General features: G+C 41.9%; 1 protein-coding gene across 2 annotated transcripts in view; it reads right to left on the reverse strand.

Annotated features, from left to right (window-relative positions):
• Positions 1–6515: 6515 nt before the first annotated feature.
• ALDH2 (aldehyde dehydrogenase 2 family member) overlaps positions 6516–15083 on the reverse strand; it is a 29548-nt gene continuing 20980 nt past the window's right edge. The window contains exons 10-13 of one of the 2 annotated variants that reach the window (XM_082641396.1): positions 13112–13276; positions 11110–11267; positions 9311–9425; positions 6516–7089 (exon numbers count right to left, since the gene is read on the reverse strand). In XM_082641396.1, the coding sequence (XP_082497522.1) occupies positions 7057–7089; positions 9311–9425; positions 11110–11267; positions 13112–13276 (471 nt within the window). In that variant the 3' untranslated portion in view covers positions 6516–7056. Of the gene's footprint in view, positions 7090–9232; positions 9426–11109; positions 11268–13111; positions 13277–15083 lie in introns of those variants that run through there. The other variant, XM_082641395.1, reaches the window with a different exon arrangement.

Genomic DNA, 15083 nt, shown 5'->3' on the forward strand with positions numbered 1-15083 from the left:
TTTGTTTCCTTTTCAGAAAAGGGTTAATAAAATCAATATAAATGAATATCAGTTCCCTTTTATTCTTCACAAAAGAGCTGAGTGAGAACTGGATGTTACTGTAGGGATCGTGAGGCAATGGAGGCCCAGAGGTAAGGCGGCTAATTTTTTTAAATTAAGGTAAAACTCACATAACATAAAATTGACCATTTTAAAGTAAACAATTCAGTGACATTCAGTACGTTCACAATGTTGTGCAACTATCACCTCTATCTAGTTTGAAAACATTTTCATCATCCCCAAAGGAAACCCGTATCTGTTATCTGTCCCCTTTCCTCCTTTCCCCAGCCCCTGGCAACTACCAATCTACTTTCTGTCTCTATGGATTTACCTATTCTGAACATTTCATAAACATGGAATCAGACAATATGTGGCCTTTTATGTTCAGCTTCTTTCACTTAGCATCATGTTTTTGAGGTTCATCTATATTATACCATGTATCAGTGCTTCGTTACTTCTTTATGGTTGAACAATATTTCATTATGTGAATGGACCACATTTTGTTTATCCATTCATCTGTTGATAGACATTTGGGTTGTTTCCACCTTTTGGCTACTGTGAATAGTACTGCTGTGAACATTTGTGAACAAGTTTTTCTTGGAGTCCCTGTTTTCAGTTATTCTGGGTATGTGACCCTGGCCTCTTGATTCTCTCATTGCATTTGCCTGCTAGGTATTGCCCACGTACAGTCATGTTGTATGTAACACCATGTTTTGTTTTGTTTTGCTTGTTTTAACCATTTTTTTTTTTTTTTTTTTTTTTTGCGGTACGCGGGCCTCTCACTGTTGTGGCCTCTCCCGTTGCGGAGCACAGGCTCCGGACGCGCAGGCTCAGTGGCCATGGCTCACGGGCCCAGCCGCTCTGCGGCATGTGGGATCTTCCCGGACCGGGGCACGAACCCATGTCCCCTCCATCGGCAGGCGGACTCTCAACCACTGCGCCACCAGGGAAGCCCTAACCATTTTTAAAATTGAAGTATAGTTAATTTACAATGTTGTGTTAGTTCCAGGTATACAGGAAAGCGATTCAGTTATATATATATATAATATATATATATATTATATATATATATAATATATATATATATTATATATATATATTATATATACTTTTTCAGATTCATTTCCACTATAGGTTATTACAAGATTTTGAATATAGTTCCCTGTGCTATACAGTAGGTCCTTGCTTATCTATTTTATATATAGTAGTGTGTATATGTTAATCCCAAACTCCTAATTTATCTCCCCGCCCCCCCATACTCTTTAGTAACCATAAGTTTGTGAGTCTTTTTCTGTTTTGTAAGTAAATTCATTTGTGTAACACCATCTTTGAAAGACACCAAACTGGTAGGTCTAGCCTATCAGCTCTCGGAGAGGATAACACTGTAGTTGTACTTATTGACCACGAGGTGGCGCCTAGACTTAGAAAACGCCTCATCAGCTCGGTTCTCGGGGCTGCGTAGTTCCTTGTGTCCTTTATTCAGCCATTTTCTCTTGGGCACTGGGCAAGGCTAAAGGCAGAAACAGCAGCTTTACACCCAATACTCCTGTGACTGACCCATATCCAAATACCCAGAGAGATTAGGTTATAACCTGAGAACTTTTTGCTTAGACAGCTAGTGTTCTAACTGGTTTCTGTCACTAAAAGCACAAGGAGATTAATGTGTCTAGGATGTCAGAATCAACATTATAGACATTTCTTAATAGCTAGCATTTCCTTTGTTGTCAGTTTAAAAAACTGATTCTCTTACAATTACAATGAGTCTAATTCACAGGAACTGGGGGCAAGAAACATTACATTTCTCTGTTTTCTCCAATTCACCCCAACAGGGGTTTTGGCAACAGTGAAATATTAAAAGGTCGGCAGTAACTCGGGAAACTCTCCAATCTCTATGTCTTCTCCTTCAGATAAGAGCACCAGTATTCTTTGGGGGATCCATCCCTCCCTCATTTTCAGCCCAGATGGACTAGAGGGGACTCCAGTCCTGGCCACAAGGGTGGACCATTATGACTCAGGTCTAAGTGAATCATCACATCGCAACCCTCTGGCCACAGTGACTGGTTGAGGGAGGGGCAGGATGTCACATCAGCTGGACCAATTAGCATGAACCGCTTTGCTGGGGCTAGCAAAAAGGGACTTTCTCCTAGCCAGTGGACTTGAGTCTGGCTGGGTGTGAGACGAGAGCTGTTGAGGTCAGTTGGCTCTTCTAAGGATCCAGACCCACCAGAACCAAAATGGGTATGGTCTAAAAATGAAGCCCACCTGGCAGAGGTGGAGCCAAGAGATGGAAACTTTTTGAACTTCTGAATCAAGCCATGGCCAAAGCTGAGATGTCAGGATTTTGGAATATAGGAACCATTTTTTTACACTGGTTTGAATTTGGTTTTCTGACACTTGCAACTAAAATATTCTTCAGTAATACACTGTCTGTTCAGAAAATCTTCCCAGTACTCTCACCCTACATCATGAGATTTGGATTAAATTGGTGGTAAGGTTAGTCATAGGAGAGGCATGGCCCAAATTTTTGAGGGTACTGTTTCACATCATGGTGGGGATTGCTATTTGCCTCCCCAAATCCATTTTCCTTTTCTTCTTTAGATTTAAGAACTTCAATTTTAGCTAGGCACGCTGATCCCTGGCTAAAAAGACAATATTCCTTATCCTTCTTTGCAGCTAGATGGGGCCATGTATCTTAATTTTGTCCAAAGACATATAAGTGGAAGTTTTGTGGCCAACCTCTGGGAAGTTGCCTTATAGAGAAGAGTGTCTCACCTTTCTTTGTCCTTTTTACCATCCTGCTCCCTGGAATGTTGATGTGATGGCTGGAATGTTAGCAGCCATATTAAACCTTGAGGATGAGGGTCATATTCTAGGGATAATGGAACATTGAAATAGTAGGATCCCAGGTTGCTTAAAGACTTTGTGGAATCACATTAATAGCCCTTAACTGCCCAACTTTGGACTTCTTTTACTTGAGAGAGAAATAAACTTTTATCCTTATTTTAGTTGTTATTTTTGCCTGAGAAACATGGGCTGGGAATAAAATCAAGGAGTGGAAGAGTCAGAACCTTGTAACTCAGTGAAAGAGACACCAAACTAGGTAATATAATGCTAGCTTTGCCTCTATAGTTCCTAATTCACTGTTCCTTGTAACCAGTAAAACAAAACATTAAAAGTGTGTTTATTATAATTAACAAAATAAATATTACATTAAAAAATATGTTTAGTGCATGGAGGGTGACAAAGCTCCCAACACTGTAATCCCACAATCTGGGAGTGTCTAGTCATTTTATCGTGACACTTCACTTTAGTGCAATCGCTTGTTTCATTATCTCCACAGCCAGACTAAGCATTGGGAGCCAGTTATGTCACCAGCATTACTCCCTAAGGAAGCAGTTACCTAGCACAGTACCCAGCCTGTGATAAGTGCTACTTAAAGACTTCCTGAAACAAGGAATAGATAAATAGCACAGTACCTAGCCTATGATAAGTGCTACTTAAGACTTCCTGAAACAAGGAATAGATAAATGAAAGGAAAAAAGGTAAAATTTTAAAAATCAAAAAAAATTGCCAGAATGATTTGTTAACACATTGCTGCAAGGGGATGGTAATCTCAGGTCCCCCCATTTATCTCCTCCAAGTTGGCTTGGGCAGTTCCCAAACCTTGTCAGAGAAGCAGTGAACCGAAGGCTATGAATTTGTTCAGTCTGAACTGCTGGAGGGAGACTCTTGGCGCTGGGATGTACAAGGAATCCTGTTTCCCAAAGTAAGCTTGCCCACCAGTCGTGTTATTGAGATGATTTCAGGCGGTACAAAGGCAAACTCTGTCTTAATGATTACATATTTGTAAATTATCCAAAACTTACAAATATGGCCAAGAAGATAAATGCATGTCCTTTCAAAGTCATGCCTAACCCCATTTCACAGGCCCACCCAATGATTTTCTCATTTTCTAGGACAAGAGTCAGCAAGCTACGGCCAGGAAACCAAATCCAGTCCGTGGCCGATTTTTGTACGGCCCTCAAGCTAAGAATGTTGGTTTTTCCCCCATTTTTAAAAATTTTTGGACTAAAAACCAAAAGAGAAAAAAGAATATGTGACAGAGATGTTATGTAGCCTGAAAAGCCTAACATGTTTATCACCTTGGCCTTTTACAGAAAAAGTTTGTCAACTCTGCCCTAGGAGATGGTAGCATTGTTTGAATTTGCTGTTAACTAATTAAGAGCTCACTCTGTGAAGTGACCTATAATTTATATATAGATTTATGTCCAGTACAGCTGCAAATGATTTCTATCTGGTAAAAACAAAATGCTCATGGTTAGTTACTGTTTCTTGCTTTATAGGACATTAACCAGTTTTGTATCTAACCTAGCAATCATTTTTTAAAATTATTTTTATATATTTTATTTTTGCCTGTGTTGGGTCTTCATTGCTGCAAAAACCTTTATTAAAATACCCACAAATGGCCAGTTCCTCAGTGATTTTTGAACCTGCTTCATCATCTTTTCTTTTTAATTGAAGTATAGTTGATTTACAATGTTGTGTTAGTTTCTGGTGTTCAGCAAAGTGATTCAGTTATTTATTTATATATATATATATATATATATATATATATATATATATATATATTCTTTTTCATATTCTTTTCCATTACGGTTTATTACAAGATATTGAATATAGTTCTTTGTGCTATACAGTAGGACTTTGTTTATCTGCTTCATCATCTTATTAATTAATGAGTAAAATCTTTGACCTGCGTTCATCTTATATTCACATAGGGGTCATGTTTTTAACTTCCGAAAATCAGACTTTGACATGCATTTATTATTGCTTAGGGTAAATATTTAGCAGATAACAGTGGTACTCCCATTTACAGAAAGGGCATAAATTATAGGCAAATAACCCAGGCTCAAACCTCCAAGAATTTAACTTCTGGCAAGAAGCCTGGAAAGCAAGTAAAATACGTGAGTACTGTCTAGGGAGCATTCTTCCCTGCCTGCAGGGGCCCTTCTTATCCTTCCATGATGTCATTACCTGATCGCTCTCACTGTCAGTATCTGGCATCTGTATTATATTATAATCATCACTTTTGAGAGTCTGTTCCCCTCACCAGATCCTGAGCTTCTAGATAGTGTCTTACAAGTCTTATTCGTCTTTGCATCGCCAGTACCTAGCGCTCAGTAACCTCCCAGTAAGTGTTTATGATGGATGCATGTGTGAGGGGCGTGACCTTTTCTTCCATCAGGCCAAGCTTAGGCCAGGCATCCCCTTTTGCACTCTCAGAACACCCTCTTCCTGTTATATCCCTATGTTTAATGCCTCTCTCCCCAGGTAGGTGCAAGTGCCATGGGGACAGGGACAGACGTTTCAGCTGACCTGGTGCCACTGCACACCACCTTAAGCCTAAGAAGCTGCAGAGGAGATGGGAGAACGGGGGTGAGCTCAACGCTTTGCCCTTTGCTGCTCGGTTCACGTGTAACGGCACTGTTGCTGCTGCTCATCATCAGAGCTAAAATACAGAATCATTTCTTGAAGCACCGTCAACTGGAATATCCCATTACTGCTGACTGGTCACAGAATCCTTGTCTCAATGAGGTACACCTATTTCAGCTATAGAATGATTAATTTGTATACATATATATATATAATCTAAAAGATTAGCTTTACTTGTATTTCATTATTTTAAATTTAGTAACATTGTTTCGTCTTTTATAACTATTTATGGCAGTTAAATGCTATTCTTTTTAGGTATTGCAGTAAGGTATTTTTCAAAATTTTTATCTAAATAAGAGTCAATTTAAAGAAAAAAGTAAATGATAGTACAGGTATATGCACATATGACAAAAATTGTGAAGTGCTATTCAAAGAAGTCCAATTAGTCTCTAGTGGAATAGGGATCGCCTATCAAGATGTGGCTTAGCCTCAGTGAAATAAAGCCAGGGGTCAACCAGTGAGCTCCATCACTCCCTGACACTGTCTGCAAATATTATACAGGTGTTTTTTTCTCAGGAAAGGAACAAACTTTCCCTCAAATTCTTAAGGAATCTGTGACCCAAAAACTATTACTGTGATTCAATTCTTTTTGCTCACTAAGGAATCTTCTGATTCCTAATTTATTAATAATACTGATTACTAATTTGCCAGGTCCCTTGACTAAAGTAAGGCACTGTTCTTGATACAAGATTCAAAAGGTCCGGCTATTGGAAATACAGACCTCACTTAAAGTGAGTAAGCTGACATCTGGTTTTCAAATTAATCTCTTATGAAACTGGTCCAGCAGGAATCTGTCTCATTTGTTCTGACCAAGTTTTTGAACTTAAAACACTGAGAACCAACCTTGGGTGTCACGTGTGTGTTTCCTGGTTTACCTCCCTCTCTCTGAGGGCAGAGGCTGGGAGTCTTGTGTAGGTGTCGTCCTCAGTGTGTCGTACAGAGCCCACCACACATGGGCAGGCCGGAAACATCTGTTAACTACGTGCAGGAAACAAAGGCTATTTATCCACAGTAGGGGATGGGTGACAGTTGTTTACAATGTGACATACACACAGAGGGGACAACATATCTATGTGACGGCATCTCCTTGGGTTGAGATGGAGGAAGAGGTACCTAAAAAGTGAAGAGCAGCACTGTTTTTAATGAGTTTTAGTCCAGAATACAAAGCAAGGTGCTAGTTGCTGCTTCAAAGATGGAACCATGGTAAACAATGGCTTTTTCTTCCCCCATTAAGGCAAGTTACAGAAGTGTTTCAGATGGACAGGATGAGATACTTGAATCTATCTTTGAAAAATCACCCTGAAAGCTAGTAGTATTGTTGCAGTTTAAAAGGCTTTCCATATACCCTTTGCCCCACATCCACCCTATTTATTGATTCAAATTCTGGAACTTTCTTGATCCAAGAGATTTTTCTGGCAGAATTTCTCTTTTGAGACCTTTAGCATGCAATGGCCATTTTTCTTGGTTTTGTTGCTTATCTCCTTGAACTTTCCATCACTGGATGAGTAAAGCCAGCATGGTTCTTTATGAGTTCTTCTGAGGAACTTTGACTGTGACCTGTAAGAGGGGTGCAGAGAAGCTGTTAAATCTTCATGCTTCCCTTTGGTCTGCAGGCCCCCTCAGCTGGGTGCTGCCTGAGCTATAAACAGAAGGGCTTTCCTGACTTCTAACATCTTGATGGCCAGTGGCCAATCCCAGCAACCGCTAGGGCTGTGTTCTGCATGAGATCACACTCTGCCTCCCCTTGACCTAGTCATTCTCAACCAGGGGCAGCTGTGCCCCACAGAGAACAATGGGCAATGTCTGGAGACATTTCTGATTGTCCCAGTTGGGGCGAGGGTTGCTACAGGCATCTAATGGGCAAAAGTCAGGGATGCTGCTCAACATCCTACGCTGCACATGACAGCCCCACCACAAAGAATTACCCAACCCCAAGTGTCCACAGTTCCAAGGCTGAGAGACCCTGACCGAGATCCATATGTTCCTCCACAAGTATCAGAGCCAGGAAAAGATAATGTGCTCAAGCTCACAGGTGTCTCAGTGTGTTAGGGGGAAGGTTCCAGACTCAGATGGGTATGGGGTTGAATCCCATCTTTCCCCACTACTGGGCAAGTGCTTCACCTCTGTGTGACTCATCCCCTCATCTGTAAAACGGGGTAACAGCAGTATCTCCTTCATGGGGTTGTTGTGAGCATTAAATGATGTAACATACATAAGACAGTCTAGCGCAGATTCTGGCACAAAGTAAACTTTCAGTAAAAATAAAAAGAAATTTTCTCATCAGTCCCCCTTGCAAACTTGACTTCTGAGACCTTTAGCATGCAACGGTCATTTTTGTTAGTGAAAGATAACACTAACAAAAATCCCTATTTTTTTTAAACCCCTATTTTTGTTAGTGTTATCATTCAAGTTCCTAAAGCTCAAAATACAGGACTTTTTTTTTTTTTTTTTTTTTTTTTTTTAACAGGACTCTTTATCATGAGCACCAAGCACAGTGTGGATACTGGGCTGAATCAGCTTTGCCCCCTTCACCCACATCCTCTAACCCTCCTAAGCCATCAAGTCCTGTCATTTCTTCAAAAGCCTTCTCGAGTTCTCCCCAACATCTCATTTCCTGAGGGCTCCAGCATTCGCAGCTTACAGTTGGATTCCTCCACAAATCACCTCAACTCAAGCCTCTCCTTTTCAGGCTCTTCCACTGCCCTCCAGTCAATCCTTAAATACTGCAGTTCCTTGGGGCTCAGTCCTAGGCCTCCCTCCTCCCTCACTCCATACCTAAGTAATCTCCTTCGTAACTATTGTTTTGATGAAGAGTTATAGGCTCATGACATCTCAATGTCAATATCAAATCTGGGTCTCACCTCTTGTATATAATGGAAACATTTCAATAAACAAGTAAACATGTTTACTTTATTCCAGTGATCTTCTTGAGAACTTACGTTGTATCTTATTAGAGTTTCATACTATATAGTATATACTGAATGAAGACCGCTGTTTACTCTGTTCCCCCTTTCTCATCCTGCTCCCATCGCCGCCCCCCACCCCCAGGCTGGTTTGCTTGCCCTGTGCCCATTTCTCTTTTCTTAAAATATCATTTGTGAGTATGTTTCCTGGTTAAATTATAATTAGTATTCATTGTAGACAGAAAATCATTTTTACTTTAGTATCTTTCTTTCCTGTCATTTTTCATATTGATAAAGATATCTGAGTATCTATATATGAGCAAATACAGTTTTAAAGTTGGGCTTATACTCCATATATCACTTTGTATCCTGCTTTTTTACTTTAAAGGATAAGCATTTTTTATACCAAATATTCTACAAAAATACTTTAACAGCTACTTAATATTCCATAATTTATTGGGCATTTAGGTTACATCTGATTTTTCCCTGTTGGAGAATGCTGTGATGGCTATTTATGGAAATAAAGCTTTCTTTCTATTTCTGATTAGTTCTTCAGGATTGCAGATGCAAAGGATATGCCCCTTGATATCTAATGCCTCGTAGCTTGATTCTTATTAGAAGTTTTTCCTCGCTGCTTCAGCCCACTGGGATCTTTGCCTCCTCTCAGGTTTTACAGAACTCAGTGTATAACAAAGCCCAGCAAAGGACTGTGTAGGCATAGTGGTGGTCAAGTTCCTACTTATTCCTCATGAGACACAGCAGAGACTGGGTCTTTACCCTCTTTGGTAGCTTCCATGGCTTAAAACAAGAAACTAGCAGTCAATACTGATGGACCCCAGCATGAGGGAGAGGGTTGAGAAGGTGCCCATACTCACAGTTTTCACTTCAGTGTATGCCTGCAGCCCATACTCTCCCAGCTCCCGGCCGCTCCCAGACAGCTTGTAGCCACCAAACGGTGACTGGGCCCCAAACACATCATAGCAGTTGACCCTATAATTTAAGATGAGATTTCAGAAGTAACTCTTGGGGTGGAGGATAAGTATCATACCCCTCGGACCTCCTGTATTGTTCTAAAATTTTATTGAGAAAAATGGATGGGTAAAACCCTACTAATAGCTAGCTATATAGAAGTCAAAAGCAGGCCGCCTGAAATAAAGCCGTAAGTCATCTCATCCCTCATGATGTGGGCACACATGGATGTCAATAACAGGGTGCAGCACATGCTAGCTTCCCATTTTAATGAATCATTTTTGCTAATTGGGTATTAAGCTTTTGGGGGCAATTTTTTAAAATTATTAAACTTTAACTGAATTTAAAACTCACCACTTTAAAGGTGCTTTATAGTATATTCAGTGCTTTATAGTATATTCAGTGCTTTATAATATATTCACAATGTTGTGCAACCATCATCTCTATATAATTCCAGAACATTTATCACCCCAGAAAGAAACCCTATACCCAATAAGCAGTTACTCCCCATTTCCCCCCTCCTCCAGCCTCTGGCAGCCCCTAATCTACTTTCTCTCTCTATGGATTTGCCTATTCTGGACATGTCATATAATGGAATCGTATAATATGTGACCTTCTGTATCTGGCTTATCTCATTTAGTATTATGTTTTCCATGTTGTAGCAGGTTATCAGTACTTCATTCCTTTTTATGGCTGAATATTCCATTGCACAGATAAACCACATTTTGTGTATCCATTCATCAGTTGATGGACATTTAGGTTGTTTCCACCTTTTGACTATTGTGAATAATCTGTGAACATTCAGATACACTTTTTTGTGTGGATTTTTTTTTTTTCTCTTGGGTATGTACCCAGGAGTGGAATTGCTGGGTCCTATGATAATTCTATGTTTAACTTATTGAGAACTGCCAGACTTTTCTAGTGGCTGCAACATTTTACATTCCCACCAGCAACGTGTAAGGGTTCCAGTTTCTCCACATCCTAACCAACACCTGGTATTTTCTGTTTTTTAAATTACAGCCATCGGGGCTTCCCTGGTGGCGCAGTGGTTAAGAATCCGCCTGCCAGTGCAGGAGACACGGCGTCAAGCCCTGATCCAGGAAGATCCCACATGCTGCAGAGCAACTAAGCCCGTGCGCCACAACTACTGAGCCTGAGCTCTAGAGCCCGCGAGCCACAACTACTGAAGCCCGCATGCCTAGAGCCCGTGCTTCACAACAAGAGAAGCCACCGCAATCAGAAGCCCGCGCACCACAACAAAGAGTAGCCCCCACTCGCCGCAACCGGAGAAAAGCCCACATGCAGCGACGAAGACCCAACACAGCCAAAAATAAAATAATTTCTTTAAAATTAAAAATAAATAAATTACAGCCATCCTAGTGGGTGTGCCATAGGTGCTAAGCTTTTAAGACCAGTGTTTACATAGATGTGGGCCCTCAGCTCTGGTCTCCTGCTCTTGTTACAGCTTGGTAAGGAACCCCAGTCATCCATCTGCTTGCCCAAGAACAGCTGCACGGGCATATGCACTGGAGGGAAGTTTAATCTGGAGGAGAGGGGGAAGGACATCCCTATCTGCTATACCACACCCTGACCCAGGAGGACATAAGCCCGGCACCCCAATTCTGGGATGTGAGTAGTGGATTCCAAAAGACCCTGGCTTGGGGATCTCTACCTGGGTTGCGTGAGGCTGCTGGGAGGCACTTACCACACGGTGCCAGCCTGGAGGGCTTGGGACAGATAATTGGCCTTGTCCAAGTCCTTTGTGAAGACAGCTGCAGCCAGCCCATACTTGGAATTGTTGGCTCTCTCAACGACTTCCTCTATGGTCTTGAACTTCAGAATCTGCATCACTGGCCCAAAGATCTGGGGTTGGAGAGCACAATGGGTGGGTGGGGCAGACACGGAACCACCTGTTACCCAGCTTTCCACAGCGCTGAGCATATGATTCCAGATGTGGTAACAAGCCCCCAGACACACCCTAACAGTTCCAGAGGGAGAAGACAGCTCCCACACTCACTGGAATACAAAGGGAAGGAAGCTAAGGGGACTGGATACCTTCTGTGTGCCACGGACCTTACATACCTTATCTTATTTCTAAACAGTCCTGTGAGGTTGGGGCTTGCACTGACAGGTAACATGGAGATTTAGTTTCAAAGAATTTCAGTCAGTCATTCAGCAAGGCACACACTAGATGCTGAAGAAAAAGCTATGAAAAAAATAGGGTGTCTGATCTCAAGATGTTCTGAGTTTATCTTATACTTTCCCTGCCCTATTTCTGAGCCATTTCTTCAAGGCATCCTGGTTCCTTTTAGTTGGCTTTAGTGGGCTTTAGAAACCAAAACATGGGAGCTAGGTGTGCTTGTTGCAGTTGGGGTGTGGCTGCTCTCAGCCCTATCATCAGGGGAGAGACCCCGGGGAACAGATCCTGATGAAATCAAGTGACTGGCATGTGACCGTGACAAGTGGTGGGAGCCCAGAGGAGCTACCTGGCCTGAGTGGTGGGAGGCAGGGGATCAGGGAAGGCCTCGAGAGGTGATAGTCAAGCTGTGACACCACACAAGCAGAAACTGGCCAAACCAGAGTGAGGGTGAGGAGCAGGGAGGAGGGAAATGGAGTTCCAGACACAGGCACACGCAGCACCCATTCTTACAACATCCCACTCTCCACTAAAGGAGCTAGGACTTCTTGAAGAAATGACTGATTCTAGGACTGGGTGGAGAGTATCAAGACGGAGGTGCGAGAAGACCGCCAGGAGCCCATCATGGTTGGAGCGAGGACTGCGAGACGGGGCATCTTGCACTTTGGGCACTAGCAAAGCAAAGGCAGCCCCTGCCCTTCTAGAAAATGGATATTTTCCATTTCCATCAAGATTTAAAAAAAAAAAATAGCATCAAAGTAGTCATGATGGGAAAAGAGGCAGAACTCTGTTGTACTCTCTTACCCTGATTTTGCATTTTAATATTATTTTATTTTGAATTATCCATGAAAGGGGGTGGCAGTATAATGTTTTCCCTGCATAGGGCCGCTAAAGGGCTTCATCCTGCTGGGGGAAGTGGAGTGAGTCTGAATCCACAAGGGCAGAGTACACATGTCGGATACCCCTGGATCTCCAGTGTCTGTAGAGCACCTTGCACATAGTAGGAATTCAAAAATTACTTGTGGGAAGGGATATGGGGATATATGTATACGTATAGCTGATTCACTTTGTTATAAAGCAGAAACTAACACACCATTGTAAAGCAATTAGACTCCAATAAAGATGTTAAAAAAAAAATTTGTGACATGAACGAATGAATGAGATGGAGCTGCTGGCCTACATTCGTAATCAGTGCCAAGGGGGAGAGAAGATCAAGGGACTCTCGCCATGTGGGGAAGTCAGCCCTTTGATCTAGTCCAGTGTCTGCTTACATGAAGGCCATGAGAAGGGCCGGGAAGAGTCATTCCTTAACTCACAGCTCGCAGGGACCAGAACACAAAGGACCTGTAGGCTCTGCTGGGGAATTCAGACGTTCTCCCCAACCACTGGCAGCCATAAGAGGCTGAAGAGGAGAGGCACAAGATCAGAAGTGAATTGCAAATCATTTGTCTTATGCATAGAGCCAGGATTTGGCCCAAGGCCAGCGGATGGGTCCTGGGTCAAGATGCTGGACTCAACTGTCTGCTTCTCCTCCTAGGAATAGTCCCTCGAGCGCTGGACCCATACTAACCTCCTCCTTTGCGATGGTCATGCCATCCTGCACGTCTCCAAACACGGTGGGCTGGATGAAGTAGCCACGGTCAGCAGCCGTCCCTCCACCACACAGCAGCTTCGCCCCCTCCTCCTTCCCAGATTTGATGTAGCCAAGGATCTTCTTAAACTGAGTTTCATCCACCTGAGGGAGAAGGAGCCCAGAGTTACAGAGATGCTACAGCCATACCTCTCCCAGCTTCAGGCTTAGAACCACACAGGCAAGAAGCCAACTGGGAAATGGGCCAGATCATGCATAAGCAAGGCCAAAAACATAAGAATAGATTCCATCAAACTCATTAGCCCTCAAAGAAATGAATATCAAAATGAATATCAAGCCTACTGTTTTTGTTTTTCAAGTATGAGATTACTAAAAATTTTAAATAGTAAGAAAATACATTGATGCCAAGGGTATGTTGCATACTCTGTAATATTCATACATTATTAGAAGGACTGATACAACATTATAGGTCAATTACACCTCTATTTAAAAAAAAAAAGAGAAAGGACTGTAAGCTGGTACAGCTCTTTGGGCAAATGGCTTATTAATATCAGACAAAAAATTAGATTTCATATCCTCTGACCCAGCTATTTATCTTCTAGGAATTTATTCTACATGTGACAAAGGGACCTGAACAAGGATAGTCACTGGGGAACATCTTACAGAAGCAAAAAGTGGAAACAATCCCAAGTATGTATCAGTAGAGGAGCTGGTTAATATGGCACACCCATATATTGGCATCATTAACAACAGACCTGTCCACTGACAGACACAGAACGACAGCCTAAGATTTTCTGTAAAGAGGGGGGAAGCTTGTAGGATGATATATATTTATATGACCCTACTTTTGCTAAAACAAACATGCCAAAATGTAACTCTGTGTGTATGTGGTTACCTATGAGGAATGGACATGAAGGGGACAAGGGGATCTTATTTTTTACTTTAAACTCTTTTTTATGAAGTTTTTAATACAAATTTGTATTACCTTAATAATTATATAGCCACAAACCACAAAGAAAAATGAGAGAAAAAAAGACGTTGGGATTCACAGCAGCACTATTCACAATAGCTAAAAAGTAGAAACAACCCAAGGGTCTATCAACAGATGAATGGATAAAGAAAATGTGGCCTGTCCATTCAGTAGCATATTATTCAGCCATGAAAAGTAATGAGCCATCAAGTCACAAAAAGACATAGAGGAAACTTAAATGTACACTTCTAAGTAAAGGAAGGCAATCTGGGGGAAAAAGAAAGAAAAGAGGAAGAAGCCTAATCTGAAAAGGCTACAGACTATATGATTCCAACTATATGACATTCTGGAAAAGACAAAACTATAGAGACAGTACAAAGATCAGTGGTTGCAAGGGTTGGGGTGGGAGGAATGAACTGGTGGAGCACAGGAGATCTTTAGGACACTGAAACTATTCTGTGTGATACCGTAATCATGGGTACATGTCTTGATTCATTTGTCAAAACCCACAGAATGTAAAACACCAGGAGTGAACTCTAATGTAAACTACAGGCTTCATTTAATTATAATATTCAATATTGGCTCATCAAATTATAACAAATGTATCACACCAATGCAAGATATTAATAGGAGAAACTAGGGGATGGGGAGGTTAGGGGATATATGGGAACTCTGTACTTTCTGCTCATTTTTCTAAAAGAATAGAATCTATTAATTAAAAAAAAAAGGCTGCCTTGGCCAGCACTGGAGCCTGGGGAGTAGACACAAGGAACGCAGACGTCCCCAGGACAATGAAGCCTGCAGAGAGGCCCCCGTTGGCCCCAGAAGTGGGCTTAGGGCCACGTGCAAGGGATTTGTGGGAGGAAGCATCCCTGACCCAGTGGATTCCTCATCCCTGGGAGGAGGAGGCTGGAGGAGGCCAGCACAGGGCCCTATGGAGAGTGAGCCCAAGACAGGCTGGGTCTAAGGCCAATGCTGGAA

The sequence above is a fragment of the Mesoplodon mirus genome (genome assembly GCF_964341445.2).
Source record: "Mesoplodon mirus genome assembly, chromosome: 13".
Taxonomy (NCBI): domain Eukaryota; kingdom Metazoa; phylum Chordata; class Mammalia; order Artiodactyla; family Ziphiidae; genus Mesoplodon; species Mesoplodon mirus.